This window comes from Balaenoptera borealis, assembly GCF_965194805.1.
Source record: "Balaenoptera borealis genome assembly, chromosome: 5".
Lineage (NCBI taxonomy): Eukaryota > Metazoa > Chordata > Mammalia > Artiodactyla > Balaenopteridae > Balaenoptera > Balaenoptera borealis.
This window is the reverse complement of record NC_138862.1, coordinates 93,075,224-93,097,400: the sequence shown is the minus strand read 5'-3', so window position 1 is coordinate 93,097,400 and position 22,177 is coordinate 93,075,224. Positions and strand designations below refer to the sequence as shown.

Genomic DNA, 22,177 nt, shown 5'->3' with positions numbered 1-22,177 from the left:
ATATATATATATATATATATATATATACACACACACACAATCTATCTGTATATACATCTATTTACTTATCTACCTATTTAAATATTCCCACGAAATACAGCCTTTTTTGGGAGTGGGCGACTCTGTTTCTTCTGGGCATTGTCTTCTCAAACAGAAGGCACCATTGGCCTTCAGCTTGCAGTCACACAGACATTTCCAGCTGATGTGTGTCATAGCCAAACATGTATACAACTTGGTCAGTTTCATATACTTATGTACAGCTTTTCATTTTACTCCACGTTGAGAGTTAAAACAGAAAAAGAGTCAAGATTCCCCAAATAGGAAAAGGGTCTAGAACCCAAGTTTTCCTCAAAGTATGGCCCAGGGACCTCATTCATCATTAAATTGTTGAATTCTAGACTGAACGCTGACCAATCTCAGGGGGAAGGGGAAGTAAGAATTGTCATTTTTAATAAGCTCCCTAGGTATTTTTTATGCACACGTGTTGGAGAAGTACTATCTGGAGAACTAAATTATATTGATTTTCTTACAGGGATTAATTCTGAAAGATATGTTCAGACACAGATGAAGGACAATGTGGGAAAATATTCCAGCTGTGAATCTTGTGCAATGAAATTGTCTTGAATATCCCCATCTATTTTCTTTCTTCCTTTTCTAAAATGATGAACCATTTTAGTCTTTTTATGTTCCTTTTCTCTTGTGAGTTTCTTCACTGCCCTTCTGCTTAATAAGGAATATGCAGAACAATTAAGTTGCCTACAGATTTCTACACCATTCCAACAAAATAGTGTTGAAACTCATTCATTCTCAATGAAAAGTTATTTTCAGGTGAATCACAAAGGGTAAATGAACTCTAATTCTATGCAATTAAAACATTAGATACTGTTTCTTAACATGTTCCAGAAAAGGTGAGTTTTAATACTAAATAAATACAGATGTAATCCTATTCATAGGAAAAATACATAGGAATGGTAACTTAGAAAACATACATTGGAGTGATTATTCTCTTATAAAAGGGATTTATTTATCCAAATAATTCACCACAGGGTGTTCAACAATGCAGCGTCTCCTAGTGTATTTAAAATTTACAAACATTGATTCATGGGCAGATTTTTGAAACACATCTCTTGCTTGAAGTCAACTGCATATTTTTTATTGCTTTAAATTTTAATACAGCTGTTTTGAGCTTTCTATATTAAACTAAAAATTCTGTGATATTTGTGACATGGCTGTTTAACTAAATGTGAAGTATTTCACAAAATCAAATGTGATTTCCATATATTTGAAAAATGTGCTTTCTGTTTTCATTGTAAAAATACTGGAGACTAAATATAAAAGTGTTTATATTTATATGAGTAAGATATCTTTTTTTCTTCAAAGGCAATCTTGACTGCCAGTAGCAAAATACAAGTTATTAAATATGTTGTCTCTGATAAATATTTTTATTCTGAACTATCTTACAGAAAGTAGCTTGATTCGAGGCATTTTAATGGCTTAAAGGGAAGAATGAAAATGAGAGGAAGGAGAAATCAATAAAGCATGGGGCCTCTTATCCTATATTGATTCTTATAATCCAGTAACCATTAAATACTTGAGAGATAAGCCTCTTTTAAAATGCCATGTTTATATTTTGAAGATCAAATACATTAATTTTGCTCATGGGTTTCCCAAAATACAGTTCATGCACAAGATAGAATGCAAGCTTTCAGTGGTCATGCTTCCTATTACAGATATTCTTTTTTTTTAAATTTAATTTAATTTATTTTTTTATGCAGCAGGTCCTTATTAGTCATCAATTTTATACACATCAGTGTATACATGTCAATCCCAATTGCCCAATTCATCGCACCACCACCACCACTCCCCCACCGCTTTCCCCCCTCGGTGTCCATACGTTTGTTCTCTACATCTATTACAGATATTCTTAAGCTGAGTGTCTTAAAGGCACATTGTGAGTGGGGTTACCCTCAAGCAATCGCTTCTTACAATGCGATTTCACCTTTTAAACAATGCTACACATTATAAAAATAAAGCTAGAACATCCAAGTTGGTAATAGAATTAACAAAAATATTTTAATATTCAAATAATTTAAAAGCATAATTTCATCCAGAAGATCATTCTTACCTTTCCGCAAAAATTTTTGGCATCTTAACTGGATAAAGTATGAGAATGCTAGCTTGTCCCAAACCTGTCAACTCACTTCTTGATGAGTATTATTACAATGGAAATAAAGAATTGCTATGACATTTTGCTTTTAAATTTTCTGTATTTTTTTTCCTAATGCTACAAACTCAGACCTGACATTTTGCCAAAATAAAAAAGTATTTTTTAATCCATATTTGCTGGTAATCATTTTCAAATCTATAATGACTAAATAGTAAATGGGTAATGGTTTTATTAAATACATTTGGAACCTTTACTTTTATAAAGACACCATAAAATACCTATTTTTTCTCGTGCAGTTGTTCTAGTATCAATCTAGTTTTTTAATGTTTCATTTACTATGTTTTATTAATAATTATTAATATTTAGTGTGTCCTTAAAATGTTCCACAGACTGGTCTAAGAGCTCCACATATATTACTACATTTAATGTATGAGCTTGGTGTTATTTCTATTCCCAATTAACAGATGGTTAAATCAAAGGCCAGAGTTATCAAGTAACTTGCCTAAAGTCTGATAACAGGTAGGATAGTGCAACCAGGATGCAACAACAGGAAATCTGATTCCAGAACTTGTGTTATTAATAGGCATGTAATAGGAAGCAAGGGGATTTTAATTTTTAAAAAATTGTTTTAAGTATATATGGACTTTCTTCTTTAAGATAATACAAATACCCTTCTTTTGAATATGTGATGCAGTCAGTTCTTTGTGTCATAGCCATAACCTTTGTAACTGGTAGTCCCCACTATTTCCACTTCACTTAATTCCAGTAATACAAAGCTCCCACATTACATGTGAAAAGTCTTTCACAATATGTTCGGAAACATCATCTTATTTGATTCTACAATAATCTCCTGAGATGGCTAGAAGGCAGTGTCTTTTCCTTTTTACAGTTAAAGAAAGGGAGGCTTAGAGATGTGTAGTAACTTGAACAATGTCACACAGATTATCACCTAGTTAAGTGGCAGAGTTCAACCTAGAACCCAGGCCTTTTGTTACTAATTTGCACTCTTTCACTACAGAACCTGGCAGCTGTCATTTTGAGATGAGCCATCTCATGCCGCTAAGGCCTCTGGGTACTTACTGTGAGTGCAATTGCCTTACAGCTTCACCATCTGGGCCCTAGTGTGCCTGTGGGATCCATACCGCTGGGACGAAGTAACAGACTCAGGTTCAAATGTGATGTTCACATTTAAATAGATCATGCTTCCTGCCTTCTTCCAGGCTGCCTTGCTTGCACGAAGCTAATTTCCTGCTTACTTAGCGTCTCTGTTAGGGACAAGACATCTATGAGACCCATTCCTTCTACAGAGCACAGTACTCACATATGTCTTTATTGTTTTAATCCTGTGTATACAACCTGGTTTCTCTTTCCTCATACCACATAAGAGTTACTCAGCACATCTTATCTTCCACTTTCCCACATTTGTAATTGATTCATTTACTGTTTTCTTCATCATTTTAATGCACCTAATGCCATATAATAAATTAGCAGCGGAGTTTACTCTGAGTGCGTTGGGAGTCTCAGATATATATATATGTGTGTCTCCCAATGAGACACTCTTGGATTTTGATTACTATTCTATTGATCTCCCTGAAAGCAATGACATTTTTGACATTTATGACATTTTTGTGATATTCCGCAGGGGCACAGAATAATCCTGATGGTATGAATTCCATAACAATACAGATCTGGCTCCACATCCTGGCTTCCTATTTATTAGAAAAAAAGATATTGGACAAATTTGTCATTTTTCTAAGCCCTAGACTCCCCTTCCAACTCACCTGTAAATGGAATAATAATAATCCTGGGATTTGGAATAGTTGTGAGGAGTCAGTGAGATAATCCCTGTGGAGTAGTTACTATAGTATGTTTTCTTAAACAAGTTTATTCATCTCTATTTCCCAAATTATTAAATGAAGATAATAGCACCTACTTCATTACAATAGCTAACATTTTGATTGACCATTTACATTGCATCAAGTAAGCAATTTGGTATATTGACTAATTTAGTTCTTATTGCAACTCCATAGGTAGTAACATTATTAATATCCTTATTTTACAAACCAAGAAATGGAGAAATAGAGAAATTAAGATCACAGAGCTTTTAAGTAGCAGAGGCAGGATTTGAAACCCGGTAGCATAATTCTAGAACCTCTACTTTTAATCAGTATGCTGTATTGCTTGGCTTAGCCTAACTATTAAAATTATATGAAATTCCGTTATGTGTTAGACACAAGATAAACACTCAGTTGATGACTCATCCAGAAATCTATTTCTGCCAGATGGGCATTGTCAAAATATGGAGCTATGTGTAGCTAATAGGGAAATTGTTCTTGGGTGAAGAAGTACTTTAACATAATCTTTCTGGATTCTGTTCTGTTCTGTTCCGTGGGCATTGTCCAAATTTACATTTGAAGAAACAGTAATACAGAGGGTAAGAACATTACAAAAGTCACATAACTAGTAGATGGCTGAGTAGGGATGACCTAATTCTAAGTCTCTTTTCTTTAGTACATGATATGATAGGAGGTATATGTGTGAGTGTGTGTGTGTGTATGTGTGTGTATGTGCATATTAAGAATTTGGTTTGAGGCAATGGATAGGAGAGAAGTGAAAGACAGACAAAAATTTAACCAAACTTCTCTATGTTAAACCCTTTCCTAGCCATTTATAATTATTACAACAATATTTTTAGGGGGGTTAGCATTGTGCTACTAAGAATCTATGAAGTTAAAAAAACATGTCCAAACATGAATGAGTCAGGATCCAAACATATATATATATATATATATACATATATATATATATATATATATATATATGTATATATATATAGGTTTGGATATATATATATATATATATCTCCAACCCCATTACAACATAGTCACAATATCAAGAAGTATTAATATATATTTTAGGGAATACATTTTAGAGTCATAGACCTCTGGGTTTGGAAATGTCTTTGAGATTAATCCAGAGGTAATATTAAAAATATAAATTGTCTAGTTAGAAAGAATATCAGCCTAGCAATGTGACTAGGTGCTAGGAGCCCCCTGCTATGCCAGGCATGAACCCTTTAGTTTCTTAAACCTGCTGCAGTGAGGACATCTGGGGAAGGGGCAAAAGCCAAAGCATCTTAGGTCCTAGAGTACAGGGTTCTGGACAAAAGTAATTTGCTAATCTGTACAAGCATTTCACTATTTCATTGGCCTATATGGCCATACCTTAGCCCTAGCTATTCTTGTTCTTCTTTTAAGTCAAGTTGACTTTAATTTGTCCACACTTAAATTATTCCATAAACAGTTCAGTTTAATAATATGCACTACTGGGAAACTGTTCCTCTTAACTTGCATTACTTATTTGGTTTAAACCCTATGATCTTTGTCCTTCCTAATCTGTTGGCTTGTTTTTGATATTCTTCTGGTTTTCCATTTAAAGGCATTTCTATGACTTCTAAATAAAATGCTGATTAGGGGAATACTAATGGCTTTATAGTTGCTATATAATTATGGTAGGTCTATTGGTTTGTGGTTTATTTAAAAGAGATCTATACTACATCAAATACTTCCACGCCCAGTTTTTCCATTTCTCTGCTTGTCTTTTATTGCCATGTGACTTATTGTAAAGGAGCTAACTAGATAAGAAACTTGAGATCTAGACCTAGCTCTACTTTTGACTAGCTTTGGGGCTAGGCAAAGTCATTTCACACTCTTATTTTCTTCAGGACCTGTGAAGTGAGAGGGTTTGATAGTCACTCAGCAGGGTCCCTTCCAGCTCTAGTGTCTGCCCTATGAATCTGGGCATGTATGATCACTGGATTCAAAAGTGTTTCTGTAGTGTCTAGTGTAAGCTTTACATTTACTGTATCAGGCGAGAAGGAGCACAGAATTGTGTCCCCAGCAGATTCCAACTTGCATGGTAAGAGAGAGACAACCTATGTGGAAAGGAGTGCATGGAGTAGAAAGAGGATAAAACTGCTTCACTGAGGACCACAGATGTTTAACAAGGACGGGCATGTGTGAGACTGGAAACTCAAGAAGTCATCTCAGAAACACACACTCCCCACTAGCCTGGCTTCCTCAGGACTTTAGCATTCGAGGGCTTGCCTTCACTGGCTTATTTCTCAGTGAGACCCACTTGGATAATAGGAACTTAATAACTGGAACTTAATAATTACTTGTTCAATTTATTTATCTCACTTATGGAGATAGAATGTAGTAAGGTCGAGGAATTAAGGTATTTTCACAATCAGGCCTTGCTGAGGAGTATAGAACTACCTCTAGTTCATATCCTGAAGACAGCAGTTGAGGCTGAAACACACAGTAGTACTCCTTTTTTTTGGTGTAAAAATTTTTACACATTACTCTAGAGAAGATACCCATGATTACCCATCTCTTTTCCTCCTCTCTGAGTTGATTATAATTAGAACTTTAATGAATTAACTCTATGGTATAAAACACACAAGGTAAAAAAAAAAAAACACACAAGGTATGAGTGTGAGAGCTCTTTTCTGTGCAACAGTGACAAGACTCACAATGGAAAAAGAAGTATTCTATTTTTATTGTTTGTTTGTTTTTTCCTCACATATGATTTTTGGTAAGAACATTTAAGTTCTGCTCTCTTAGCATATTTCAATTATACAGTACAGTGTTATCAACTATAGCTATAGTCACCATGTTATACCTTAGATCCTCAGACCTTATCCATCTTATAACTGAAAGTTTTTACCCTTTTACCAACCACTCTCTATTTTCCCCACTCCCCAGACCCTACCACTTATTTTTTTACTGTTTCTATGAGTTTGACTTTTTTTTTTTTTTAATTCCACATATCAATTGATACCATGCAGTATTTGTCTATTTGTCTTTCTTTGTCTGGTTTGCTTCACTTAGCATAATGCCCTCCAGGTTCATCCATGTTACTGCATATGAGAGGATTTCCTTCTTTTCTAAGGCTGAATAATATTTTATTGTGTATGTATAGGCTACATTTTCTTTATCCATTCATCTGTCCATGGACACTTAGGTTGTTTCCACACTTTAGCTATTGTGGATAATGCTGCTATAAATATGGAAGTACAGATATCTCTTTGAGGTAATAATTTCATTTCCTTTGGGTATATACTTAGAAGTGGGATTGCTAAATCATATGGTACTTCAATCTTTAACTTCTTGAGAAACCTCCATACTGTTTCTATATTGGCTGTACCAGTTTACATTGCCACCGACAGTGTACAGGTGTTCCCTTTTCTCCACATCCTCTCTAGCATTTGTTATCTCTTGTCTTTTTGATAAGAGACATCCTAAGAGATGTGAGGTGATATCTAATTGTGGTTTTGATTTACATTTACCTGATGATTAGTGATGCTGAGCACCTTTTCATGTACCTGTTTATCATTTGGAGGTCTTCTTTGGAAAAATATATATTCAGGTCCTGAATTTTTAAATTGTGTTTTTTCCTACAGAGTCGAACATGTTCCTTATGCATTTTAAGGTATTAACCCCCTATTGGATATGTAGTTTGCAAATGTTTTCTCCTGTTCCATAGGTTGCTTTTTGATTTTGTTGATGGTTTCCTTTTCTGTGCAGAGCTTTTCAGTTTGATGTGGTCCTACTTGTTTATTTTTGCTTTTGTCGTGTTGCTTTTGGTATCAAATTCAGAACATCATCGTTAAGACCAATGTTAAGGAGCTCACCCTCTAGGTTTTCTTCTAGGTGTTTTAATGTTTTATATTCAAGTCTTTAATGCATTATGAGTTGTTTTGTGTACGGTGTAAGACGGGGTTCTGTTTCAGTCTTTTGCATGTGGCTGTCCAGTTTTCCCAACATCATTTATTAAAGAAACTATCATTTCCCCATTGTATATTCTTGGCTCCTCTTTTGAAAATTAATTGACCATAAATGCATGGGTTTATTGACCATACTGTTTTGATTTCTATAGCTCTGTAATATAGTTTGTAATCAGGATGTGTGATGCCTCTAGCTTTGTTCTTCTTTCTCAAAATTGCTTGGGCTATTTGGAAACTTGTGGGTTCCTTACAAATTTTAGGATTATTTGTTCTATTTCTGTGAAGAATGTCACCAGAATTTTGATAAGGATTGCACTGAATCTGTAGATCCCTTTGGGTAGTATGGACATTTTAACAATATTAATTCTTTCAACTTATGAACATGGAATATTTTTCCATTTATTTGTGTCCTCTTCAGTTTCTTTCATCAGTGTCTTATAATTTTCAGTGTACAAATATTTTGCCTCCTTGGTTAAATCTATTCCTAAGAATTTTAATCTTTTTGATGGCATTACATGTGGGATTGTTTTCATAAATTCTCTTTCTGATATTTCATTGTTATACAAACACAGCTGATTTTTGTATATTGATTTTGTATCCTGCAACTTTACTGAATAGTTTATTAGTTTTTTTTTTTTTGGTGGAATCTTTAAAAATTTCTATATATAATATCAGATCATCTGCAAATAGAGACAATTTTGCTACTTCCTGTCTGATGGATACATTTCATTTCTTCTTCTTGCCTAATTGTTTTGGATAGGACTTCCAGTACTATGTTGAGAAAAAGTGGTGAAAGTGAGCCTCCTTTTCTGGTTTCTGATCTTAGAGGAAAAGCTTTCAGCATTTCACCATTGAATATGATTTCAGCTTTACATTTGTCTGTCGTATATGACCCTTATTAAGTTGAGATAGCTTCCCTCTATACAGAGTTTGTTGAAAGTGTTTTTTTTTTTTTTTTTATGAAAAGATGTTGAATTTTTCCAAATACTTTTCCTAATCTATTGCAATGATCCTTGATTTTTATCCTTCATTTTATTAATGTGGTGTTTTCACATTGATTTACAAGTGTTGAACCATCCTTGCATCCCTGGAATAAATCCCATTCAATCATGGCATATGATTCCATTAATGTATTTGAATGATAATGTATTTGTAATGAATTTGGTTTGCTAACATTTTCTTTAGGATTTTTGCTTCTGTGTTCATCAGTGATATTGCCTGTAATTTTCTTTTCTTGTAGTGTGTTTGTCTGGCTTTCATATCAGAGTAATGCTGGCCTTGTAATATGAATCTTTTTTTTTTAAATTAATTAATTAATTTTATTTTATGGCTGTGTTGGGTCTTCGTTTCTGTGAGAGGGCTTTCTCTAGTTGTGGCAAGTGGGGGCCACTCTTCATCGCAGTGTGCGGGCCTCTCACTATCGTAGCCTCTCTTGTTGCAGAGCATGTAATATGAATCTTGAAGCACTCCCTCATCTTCTATTTTTTGGAAGAGTTTACAAAGAATTGGTATTAGCTCTTCTTTAAATGTTTGTTAGAATTCAGATATGACATATTTTGTATATTTTCAGTGGAATGAAAAGATAAAATCTGGAAAGAGTAAAGAGGGTCTTATGGTTCAGTCTGGGGCATTTAGTCTAAGATAATACAGAATAAGGAGATAGTAAAGGTTTTTAAACAGAGTAGTGAAACAATGAAAGTGGTGTTTAATGAACACTAATCTGAACTGCATTTTAAAAAATATTTTACATGATTTGTTTCCATTTTGAATTTTAAAAAATCTTATTTTTGCTCATGAATTTCTAAAACATCAAAATGAGTGCTAAACTATATTTAGTTTTCATCTGTCTTTATAGCTATTTTAAAACTCACAGTACAAGATTGTTGTATATACTTTTGCATTCCCATTCCCTTGGAGTGCTTTCAGTTTTAGTCTTAGAAGGAGTTGAATGTGTGTACATTTTAGCTGATGATTATTAAATCCTTTTCTCTTTGGGTTCACCACTATTATAATCTACTACTTCAAAAACTTATAGCATACAAAATGGCTTGAGAGACAGTCTGGAGTCTGGATGATCGTGGGAGCAACTACAAGACTACTGTAATAATGCAGGCATATGGTAACTGTGGCCACAGACCAGGCTAAAAATAGACAGTTTTGGGAGAGGGTGACAAGAACAAAATTTCTCTTGGAAAATTTATGAAATCTGGCTAAGGCAAAAGGGAGGAAGAAGGAATGGTTCAAGATTATTTCCACATTTATAGCTTAGAAACAGAGGGAAGGGTTATACCTATGAAAGCAGAACCTGTGTTGGGAGGTACAACTGGTTTTGAGGTAGACATGCTGGGCATCCCTGTTATACTGAGATGGGAGTGAGATATCCAAGCAGAAATAGCTTGTGGACTGTATTTTTCTATGAATATAAGAATAGTTAGGATATGTTAATTCTCTGTAGGTTAATTCTTTGGCAAAATAGATCTAAATATGTGCTTAATAGAAAACTTTAAAATATTTATAAAATCTCAGATATGCTGGAGTCTTAGATTTTACATTTTGGTGACATTCATTTTATTTGCAAACAAAAATAGAATAAGACATTGTAGCCTCTTTTTCCTGATCTAATTTCTTCTAATAAAACTATTCTCATCTGATAAAAATATAATGCAAAACCTCTGTATATAATATCCTCTGCCATATTTCTTCAAATGACTTTGCCTCTTTCTAATTTTCTGTTTAAGATTCAGATAGGGCAGAGTTTATCAGTCTGTGCTTAAAACTTTTAAATGGCTTCCTATTGCTTTTAGGATTAAGACAAAAATCCCCAGGCTAGAGGAGCTGCATGCTCTGAATGATGCCTGTCTATCTCTTCATTCTCACCATGAACTACTCTCTCTTCTACTCCCCATATGGCAGCCACACTGACCTTCAGGCTCCCTCTCATTTTAAGCCTTTGCACACGTCATTGTTTTCTGTCTGGCATCTTCTTCACACCCTACCTACCCATCTGCAGCCTCTTTTTCTGCTTAGTACTCACTTATCCTTCACTCTTCAGGCTACATTGCACTCATTCAATGAAGACTGCCTGGGCTCAACCAGGTACCCTTGTATAACCTCTGGTAACATCAAGACTTAATATCCTTAACACAATTTGTATGTGTTTATGTGTGTGATTATTTGTTTAGTGTATCTTTCTCCAACAAAATTAATTTTCACGAGGGCAAGTGTCTTGCTTTTTTTGCCCACTGTATCCTAAGGACCTAGCATAATATGCATTTGTTGAATGACTGGATGACTGAATACTGACAGCCGTGACAGGGAGGTTGGACTATTGATGCTATCTCAATCTTCCAGCCTTGTTGAGATAGTGCTGAGCATCTGGTGGCACTTATGTCCTCACCATACTCCAGGTACATCTCTGGATAATATGTGGAAAGCCAGGGCAGTGGAGAGTGTATCTTCACAAAGTACTGAAGGGTTTATATAGCATAGAGCCATGCTGCTCCAGATGGGAAGGGAACATTATTCTGACATTCTTCAAGCTATAAAAATACTGCATCTACATTTTTTTAAAAATCAAACAAATATAAAAAATAATGAGCATGTGCAAATTTGGTGATGCTCAGATTAGAGATTAACCTATTTTACTTACTTTTTATCTAGCTAAAAAAATTTTCCCCAGATCCTATAATTTTTATTTTAGACAGGATTGCTTTTGACTTCAAAGTGTTGTAATCAAGGTAATTTTATGAAGAAAAAACTTGTTTTTCATATAAATATAAATAAAGTCTTCTTAGTATACTGGACCAAAAAGATTTTTCTTCCCCTCTTTCTGGATTTTAACATCAGATTCTGTTTTTCCCAAGAGTCATGTTTTCTACTGTGTTCTTCCTCTAAAGAACTGTCCGAGGGAATATGTTTTGTGTTCATACTGGCATTTTCTTCCAACACAAAGATAAATGTAAAGCATGCCTGCTGCTTTCATACCCTTGGACACCAGTTTCCATAGCATGTGTACATATGAACCACTAGCCTAAATAGTCAGCTCACCTAAAAGATACTCAAAAGTCACGAATGACATACAAGTGCCACCAAAATTCGCACAGGTACGGATTCTTTGAAAACTATCAATTGTTCCAAAGTTTGCTTCCAATATCTCATCATAGCTGTTTGCATTACATTTTAATTTTATCATAATGTAGATTTATGACATTATTCAAAGATGTTGTCTTTTTAATTGAAAAATTTTCAGGAAAGAAAGTTATTTTCCAGCCATGATTTTTTGATATATGTTCGTATAATTGATAGTTTAAGAAGGGTGATAACTTTAAGTAATACAGTAGTATCAAATTAATTATTATTCCAAATCAGTTTCTTTCACACGTTTCTCCACTCTTAAGAGGTATCTATTGCAGTTATATAAAATCAACTAAATTTCAATGGGTAAAACTTAATACCTTTGCAATGACACCAACTGTTGTGATATTTGATTTCTTAAAGTCATTGTATTTTAATGTTTATCAGTTTGGAAAAAAATCAGATACAGTAATATACTGCTATTTTTATTTAAAATGGATCGAATTCTGGTATTGCCCTCCATATGTTCTTCAGACATAGTTAGATTTTTACATCCATGACCTTAGTTTTATAAATAAATTTGTCCTAAGAACATCCCTGAAAAGATTTAGCCTGCTTCCAGTTGCTCCAGAACAACAACGGTAACATCCTTAAAATTTCCCATTCTGTGGAAACTGCCTTAGGAATCCTTTAGAGTCAATTTACCTCAAAGGCTGTTGGGTAAAGAGGGCGGGGAAAGAGTATAGCAGTGTCATTAACCAGGGCTCGCCATCTATCACGACGGGACACACTGGAGCCTGGAGCTCTCAATAATCCTAAAAATTTCAAAGACATATTCTCTTAAGAAGGACACATATTCTCATGGACAGCTTTCTAAGTCAGGAGCTAATGATACCCTCAACCTACTTGCCTTTTTTTGCAGATATGTGTGACAGAAAGTACGGAAAATTTCTGCTGAATTGAACCTGTAATGAAGGAATTTATAATCAGTTCTAATGTATTTGAGACCTAAAGTATATTAGACTTTCATCAAAGGGAATGATAAAAAGCAGCATTAGTGTGGGTGGATAGTAATTATTTTGAAGCTCATAATTATTCTCCAGTTAACTCTAGAGAAATGCTGATACTTTTATTCCTTTTTGAAAAAATAAAAGGCACTATGGTCAGATTCTGAAATGTAAGAATGCATCATACATCTTTTGTAAAGGCTGATAACTTTGAATTATACTTATGTTAATGGCAAAGGAACTATTTTAGATTTAAGTGAGTTAAAAGTTCATGGTTAGGAGTCCCTTTACCTTTCGTAGTCCTGTTGTTTCACCACTGAATCTATTTATTGCCCTAAGAGATATAAAATATAGTATTTACTCTCACTCCCTTTCAAAAAGACATGAGGTCCACTTTCTTATTAACTCTAATAAGAGTTATGTGTGAGTTCCTCAAGGAGGACAGACCCTATAGTGTTTCAAGATAAGATAAATCACTTCTACACTCAGGTTTTAGAGGACTCATTTGCTTTATATTTTGGTGATTTAAGATACCCATTTAAACTGCTGGTATTGAAGATGCACTATCTGTAGTTTAAAAGAAGCATAAGCTGTGGTTGGAATGTTGATAATGATTGTTATTTATTATGACGGATAAATGTTTTACCCTTTAGGGAAATCATGTTGATCAACTTGCAGGAATACATACATAGTCTCTAAATAGTGGTTGCCTAATTTTCATAAGAAAATTAATGACAATTACCTCTTACGATATTTTATTTCTACTTAAAATTTTTTAACATCAGTAATTATATCAACAGTAATAGATTAAAAGAAAAGAAAAATGAGCCAGAGTTGCTAATATCCTAGAAAGAAGGGAGATCAAGACAATGGTTTTCTTTCCAGCCTGGGAATAATGAATCTTGAGATCATATAGGGATGTTTCTGTAATCCACAACATATGTTTACTCTACTGAGGCCTCCTCAGGGAAACCAATGTTGAGTTAGTTTCTCAATTTGCAACCCAAAACCTCTCAGATATTTATTCTCAGTTCCTTTAGGCACACGAGATAAAGGAAATCTGCTTTCTTTCTTTTTATAATTTTTTTTTTTTTTTTTTTTGGTGGGAAAACAGTTATCAGTCCTCTTTTTCCCAGGTAACCTTCAAAAAATCAGATGTGTAAAAAATTCTTGATGTTAAGAAAATCCAGCTATGCTTGACTCACTAAAATACTGCTGGAACCCATAATGTGGGAACAATTTAATATCATCCAATAATAAGGTTTTAAATCAAACCTATAGTATTCAATAAATAAAATTCTTTAGCTGGGAGAGTGACTTAATCCTTCCCAAGGGTAATGATGCCCTCATCTATTCATGATGCTGAAGCAATATCTGTAATCTGTTTCTAACCCTTCCGATTTGCTACAGTAAAGGATGTTCTATATAGTGTATGTATGTAATCATTATCCCACATCACTTAGATACATGCAGCTTTCTGAATAGGGAAGGTGATAATAAATAATGTAGCAAAAGGCTGGTCCAACCATTCCCTTCACAGAAAAATTCTCGTATATACAGTATCATTTCCATGGTTTATCTACTAATGCAGACCCAGAGTCAAATAGCAACTGAGAACTATGTTCCCCATGCAAACAACTGGGAGATCATATGTTAATAAAGATTCTTTTACTGTCCCATCTCATGTAGACCAAGAGCTAACAATTCTGTATGTGTGCAAAGTATGTAAAACTATTGGCTCTTGTCTGTAGAACCTGAATGATTTCCCAAAGAAGGGAGTCATATAAATTGCCTTGGCTACCCTAGGAGGAGAAAGAAAGATAATCATCCAAGAGAGATAACTTATAAAGCCCCACACGTAATTTAATTGTGATAGGTTTACATTTGTCTCCAAAAATTATTGAACTAACAATTCAGCAAATAAAAACTTGAGCTCACATTAACGGTTTCCTAATATAGCCAAGAGTCAAAGAAATTAAGTAATTTAACTAAAATTGGAAAACAGGTGTGGTTTTGGCAGCAATAAATAACTACCATTTAATCTGTGTCGTTAACTAGTAAATAAAACCATAATTTTTATATAGTATCCTTGAAAACAAAAATGCAAGAAAATATTTTTGTTGAGGTTTGAACATTTACTCCTTTAGGTAATTACAGAAAAATTAAAAATTTTCTAAGTCTAATATTTTACATGATATTTAAAAATTGGAAATATTTCAAATATAGTTCTGATACAGCAATTTTTAAATTTAAATTAAATTTTTTTAAATTTTTCAGCAATGCAGCAACATTGTTGCATGAACATCAAATAATACTGAGGATACTTTCTGCATTTAAACAGGGTCATATTCAAGACATGTAGATTTCTGTGAACTTGCAACTGAGTGCTAATTATAAACTATCGCTTTCATCTAGGTTTTTTCCTAATGGAATGATTGCTTGCAGGACTGTGAAATATATCATTTAACTTACTGTGTACAGTTCCTCTGTCTGTATTTGGAATGGCCTTGAAACTATGACCTTCCAATCAAGTAGTCAATGGGTCCCTTCAGTTACATCATCAATTTCTCCATTTCCAATCTTTAGATCTTTGCCAGTTATTACTATTTTTCAAGGCTGTCTCTCTGAGCTGATGAAACTCACCTATATCTCATTTTTTCCTTCTGTTTTCTGGGATGGTGTTCTTTAATTCTTTGAAGACTGTGATATTAGGTGTAGTTTTGAATTACAAACATAATGCATAGTAATCGCTGAAAAGACTTAGAAATCTTTCTCAAAATGTTTAACAATCCTTCCCTATGAAGTGTGCTTAGAGTTAATGCCTGCTTCTTTACTATTTATATTATTGAAATCAATGTATGACTTTCAGCCTTCTTTTATTCTTCCTTTTTCTATAATTATTATTTTATGCATGACAAAATTCTCTTGCTTACCGTTATGTGGTTGTCTGTCTTTTAACTTGAGTGTTATGTGTTTGTAATGATTGCTTTTTGCATGAGGATTATGAAATGCCATACAAATTAAATGGTTGTGGAAACAAAAAGAAATGTAGCGCTTCACCTGCTTTTTTGTGCGCTGAATATGTCAATCATGTGACACTTAAAATTACTTTCATATGGCCTGTGACTTCCCCTTTGGTGTGCACCTTTATTCTTAGCAAATTAGTGTGGTTAAGAATAATAAAACATTTATTAAACATTCACGGTATTTTAATACAATTATTATCCTAAAATATGATCCCAGTATAAATAACTCTACTGGGCATGGAATTGTACTAGGGCATAATTCCATTATATTTCTAAATTGATTATGAAATATAAACCCTGACTCTGTAACTACCTTAATTGCTAAACACCAACTTCTACAGTGGTACCTTTGCTCTACCAAGTGATGAGATTATTTATTCATACATTTGTGCAAGGTGAAATTTCTTAAATCCACAGTTAATATTTAATCAAAACACATGGGGAAATATTTGTATAATGACAAGTAATTTTAAAAAGTCACAGTTTTGAAAAATGTATGATATGAAAATGTATAAAACCTAAGTGTTAATGCTTTTACAAAAAATACAGAAGAAAAAAGAAACCTAAAATTTTTCGTATCTCTGTTTTCCCTAATGCTATTATACTGTCCCAAATTAAAGAATGAGTTTGGCCTACTTTCTTTATTGTTGTCTCCAATTCAAATTAGAAAAGACACTGAATAAATTAAGTTCTTTCATCTAATAAAACTGTTTACTTTTTTTGTATGCAGTGGGTATTTAAACAAAAATCATTTTCTTTGCTTGTGACTTGAGTTTCAAACCATAACGTATTTTTTATGCTGGATATATTCACAAACCAAATCTTCTATGAGATATTTTAGGGAAAGGGTTTTTTTTCTTAACCAAACGAGGTAATCAACTTTGATGTAACCACTTTCCCACTCTTTTTTGGAAATATCCTTGAGAATTTTGGTATTTACATTTATTTTTTCCCCTCAGTCTTGTTTATTCTTGAATTGTCTTTTTTTTTTTTCCCTCCATTTCTCCGTTCTCAATCCTAGGTCCCCTTACAAAGAAACAGACAGATGATTTAGGTGATAATGACGGTGCTGAAGATGAAGGTATTTTTTTCCACCAAATCTATTTGCATGACAAGGGCCTCAATCACTTTTTCCACCCCTTTCTATTTTTTTACTTCTTGTCTTTTTTGAAGAGTTGTTTTTAATTCCCGTTTTTGATGTGTTTTGTCTTCTTGCTTGTTGTTACATATAAATACACATTTTTAATTTTTTAAAAAATGAGTGTTAAGTTTTGCTTTTGATGCCAACCATTACAACCTTTTAAAAAGGGGACATTTTTTTGTTTTCTTGAACTGACTTTTGATATGTTTCATCCCACGTTTTGACTGAAACTTGTCCATATTCTCTGAACTAACAATCTCTCCCCCGTAGTCTCTCTGTACCCATTTTGCATGTTTTCTAATCTATGTAAATATTTTACCCAATATCAAAATGTTTCATTTTTACATTTGATATTTGTTGAAAAAAACCCACACCCAGTAAAATGAAGGACAAGCTAAAGGCTGATATAAAGTGTTTCTTGAGCAATATAATTTAGATTAAAAAAATACTGTTTTCTGTTGATGTGCTTAAATATCACATAAATAAATGAAATCGTATAGATATGAAGGGTATTACACCTATGTAGATAACTGTAATAAACATTATGCAACCACTTAAATACTCTGAGAAGATTAGATGGATATCCCTTAATTTCAAAGGCACGTAATTTTGAGATTGGCAAATGAAAATATTCTGAATTTCAAATTGTTGCCAACTATAAGTAATAATGTTTTTCCTACTGTACTAATAACAAAATTCTTTTCTCTTTCCAACTTTCTTATGACATACAATTCTGACATACTCTGTAAATGTAAGTACTCACTAGATTGATTTGACATTTCTCATTCCATTGTGTACCTTTACCTGGTATTAAATGGAGTGTCTAGAGAGGGCCATTGATTCTTTCAGTTCATTTTGGCTCCAATTAGTTTTTTTTTTTAATACCATCCTAGTTATGATTCTTATAGAGATAATTAATGTAATCTCAGGCTTAAAAATAATTCCCAGAACCCTAGAAATTAAATCTCATAAAGATATTAATAATATGGTAAGAAAGATTTTCCAAAATAAAATAATCCACAAGCAGGTCAGCAGACATGCTAGTTCCATGAGGTACAACTATGAATGAATGCATCCTTAACTGTTTTCATTAAGATATACATATTTAATAAACTACTTCATAGTAGAAAATTAAATTATAGAAGCAAAGTATTAAAAGCTTAAAAATTATATTGAGTGTTAATATTTTTATAACATTTAAGAATTCTTTTGATTAAATGAAATTTATGACATTTGATTAAAAATTCATTTATCATGAACACCACCAGTGGATTAAAGATTAAATACAATGCAGTCATTAATATTTGAAATAAATCATTATAGCTGCACACGATTGACATTTTGAATGCTAAATAGCTAAAAATAGACTTATAATATCAAAATGCAATTTGTGATTTTTTTTAACGTTGTTGGAAATCTGAAGTATTAAAACATCAAAGACATTTATTCACTTTGAGGACATGGGTTATTGTTCCCAGTGCTCTCCCTATGAAGAGTGCTTCCACTTGGGGGCTTTGAGATTTGTTGAACCCACTGAAAATCCTTAACTCTTGGACATTTGTTATCTAAATAATACCTAAGACTTCCTAAATTCTTAGTGTGTACTCACAAGGTTAGTATACATCATTTTCTTGTTTTAAAAATATTTTGATTGCTGATTTAATATGCTTTTTTTTTTTTTGGTAAAACAGCATCAAGTGAGATATTTACATGTTTACAGATGATACCTCTGAGCGACCACAGTGAGCTAAGCCCTATAAATGTGACTATATCTCAGAGACCTATTTTGAAGCACATGTAACATTTTTAAATAGCCATTAAAAATATCCTAAACCCCTACTTAAATTGGCAGGTAGTATTTAGGTTACGTACTAAGCCAGTCGTCATAAGAGTTATCAAATCAATAAATATATTTAAATGCTCAAAAGTGTAGAGTCAAAGCAGTTCGATTCAAGTTCTGTCTATTCCTCTGTGTTATTTGGGTAATTGTTTAGAAGACAAGAAGGATAAATTCAAATACCCTCCAGATAAAAACCTTCGTAGAAAAGTCTGAACATCTTCTGTTGAATTTGTTTGAAAATTATTCTGTTGATGTGAGGGTGAATGAAAACCAAGGCCGATTTTCACATTTAATTTGTTTCAAATCAGCATTATTGATTTGAAATCAGCATTATTGATTATTCAAATCAGCATTGAATCAGCATTATTAGATAAAGCAACAAATTTAAACTACTTGATAAACTACTCCTTTTACTTCAGTCAGAAGTCTAGTTATCTGGTCATTTATATGGAATTGTCCATTATGTCCTGATAGCCCAACTCTTTTACTTGATTTCTAGGTTTCTGTCTCAAGACTGTATTCAGAGGCTACCTGAGACATTGACTGGGGCGTGTCCCTCATTCACTTAAACTCATCCAAATCTTCTCAGTGCAGCACTGTTATTTACTTCTAATTCTCATTTGCATTTTTGCCATTATTTTTTACCACTTTTAGGCCAAACACAACTGTGTCAAATTTTAATAATAAGCATAAGAGCTGCATATTTTATTGGCTTTTTCCATAGTTTCAAAAAGACTAATATGAAGTGATTAAAAATGGGTCAAAGCAAAATCCTAGATTTCTACCAATTTATTTTGGGAATTTAAGAGATATTTAATTTTTTAAACTGTGCTGGGAATACCTTAATTTTTCAATATTCAAATGCAATTTTCTATCCTACATAGAGCTTTTTAAAAGTTGCTCTCGTAGCTTTTTGTATGTTTTTTAACTAAAAATTGTACTTTTGATCATAAGTCCAGTTTAACAAACGCAGATTCATCCAACACTTCTATATTCTTTTGCTGGTCCTGAATAATAGCTGAGGTTCATCAAATGAGTAGGGGGCAAAATAAATCTTGAAATATCTTTAAATGTATCAGGGAAAGATTTAACTGAGGCAATACCCCACAATTTTAAAACTGTTAAATGCTCCAAAACTCAAAATTATGGGCAATTAAAAACTTCATGAGTCCTTTAAGGAAAGAGAAAGCAGTAAACATGTTTAAGGAGTTGTGTGACTAATAATTATTCACTAGGACTATTTTTTTTGAATTTTTAAATTTTATTTTATTTTTTTTTTATACAGCAGGTTCTTGTTAGTTATCCATTTTATACATAGTAGTGTATACATGTCAATCCCAATCTCCCAATTCATCCCACCACCACCACCCCCCCCACCGCCACTTTCCCCCCTTGATGTCCATACGTTTGTTCTCTACATCTGTGTCTCCATTTCTGCCCTGAAAACTGGTTCATCTGTACCATTTTTCTAGGTTCCACATATATGCGTCAATACACGATATTCGTTTTTCTCTCTCTGACCCACCCCACCCTGCGTGACAGTCTCCAGATCCACCACTTCTCTACAAATGACCCAATCTCATTCCTTTCCATGGCCGAGTAATATTCCATTGTATATATATACCACATTCCCCCCCATCCATTCATCTGTCGACGGGCATCTAGGTTGCCCCCGTGACCTGGCCACTGTAAATAGTGCTGCAATGAACATTGGGGCACATGAATTCACTAGGACTATTAAAGGGAATTATGACTTCAAACATTGGTTGTCAGGCAAAATAAATATGGTTCATAAATCCACATTAACTGCTCTAGAGCTGTTGGCACTTGCTACATTGGCTTAAATTTTTGGTTTATCAGAAAGATAAAATAGTTACTAAAATTAAAAATCGAGATGTCTACTCAGATTCCAGTTTATTATTTTTTAACTTGAAAATCTTAAATACTTTCTTACCATAAAAATTTTAGAAGAAAAATAATCATCAGTGTAGTATTTCTCTCTTATCTTCCCACTTTTTTCAGAGACCTAGATGCTTAGTAAAGCTTTAAAACATTGCAAATAACAGAAAATATAAACATGCTTTAGGAATATTTGTAGTTTTACTAAACCTGAACTAGTGTTTTAGTCTTTGGGTATTCTTTTGATTTTAGTAAGGTCAGTAGCAGCTAGTTTAGGCAAAGTCAGATATCTTAGGTAAAATCTACTTTATTTCTAAGGGAAAATATGAGACAAGGTTTAGAGGGACAACATGGCTCTAATAAATTCATTATAAGCTACTACATCTAATATATTTGAACTAAGACATAGTGGCCACTCCAAATTTTATTATTAAAATGATGGCATTAGCAGATAGCATTCAATGGTAGGCTATCTGATATATCAATTTCACTTATAGAGTCTTGTTCTTTTTAAAATCAAAGTAAATAGAGATATAATTTAAACTATTTATATTTATTGTTATATTATTATGTTATTATATTTATCATAGTTAAACAATTTACTATTATATTTACATCAAAAAAGACCTGTAGACTATGAAGAAAAGTAAAGTCTAAGATAGAACTTATGATAAAACACTATCAAAAGTAAAGTCTAAGGTTGACCACTCTGATAAAACATTATCAAATAATTCTAATTGCTCTGTAATATAAATATGGCATTTTTCAATCTTTATTAGTAATATTGAGTTGTTATGTACAAAAATTGTACCTATTTTGGCAATTAATACACCATATAGCATTAACTTCAGGGTTACTTCAAGCAAAAAGAAATACTGTTCAGAACACAGCATTAGAATTTTATAAAACTTTCTGGAAAAGTTTCTGCTGGACACACTAAGTTCTTAGGCAAAGTTGAAATCATTGAGAAGTTTGGGAAGACAAATTGGAGATTAGAATCAGCCCAAACAATCAGTAATCTTTTCAAGTCTAATTTTCAAAGAAAAATAGAGATATACCACTCAAAATTGCTCCTAGAATCTATTATCGTATTTTCAGTGTTTCCTGACAATGTCCACTTCATTCTGTTATTAGGTATAAAATATGGCAGGTCTTCCCAATGTGTGCCTGTATTGTTTTCCAGGTGAACAGAACGATTCTACCAAGATTTCATTACTGTTCACAGTTGGTGCTTT

General features: G+C 33.1%; 1 protein-coding gene across 4 annotated transcripts in view; it reads left to right on the top strand.

The window, feature by feature from the left end:
* Positions 1 to 22,177, top strand: part of NLGN1 (neuroligin 1) — a 726,540-nt gene that overhangs the window by 215,290 nt on the left and 489,073 nt on the right. For 2 of the 4 annotated variants that reach the window (XM_082393950.1, XM_082393949.1), the window contains one exon: positions 17,084 to 17,143. The exons of the other annotated variants lie outside the window; for them this stretch is intronic. In XM_082393950.1, the coding sequence (XP_082250076.1) occupies positions 17,084 to 17,143 (60 nt within the window). The remainder of the gene's footprint in view (positions 1 to 17,083; positions 17,144 to 22,177) is intronic. 4 annotated transcript variants of the gene reach the window in all.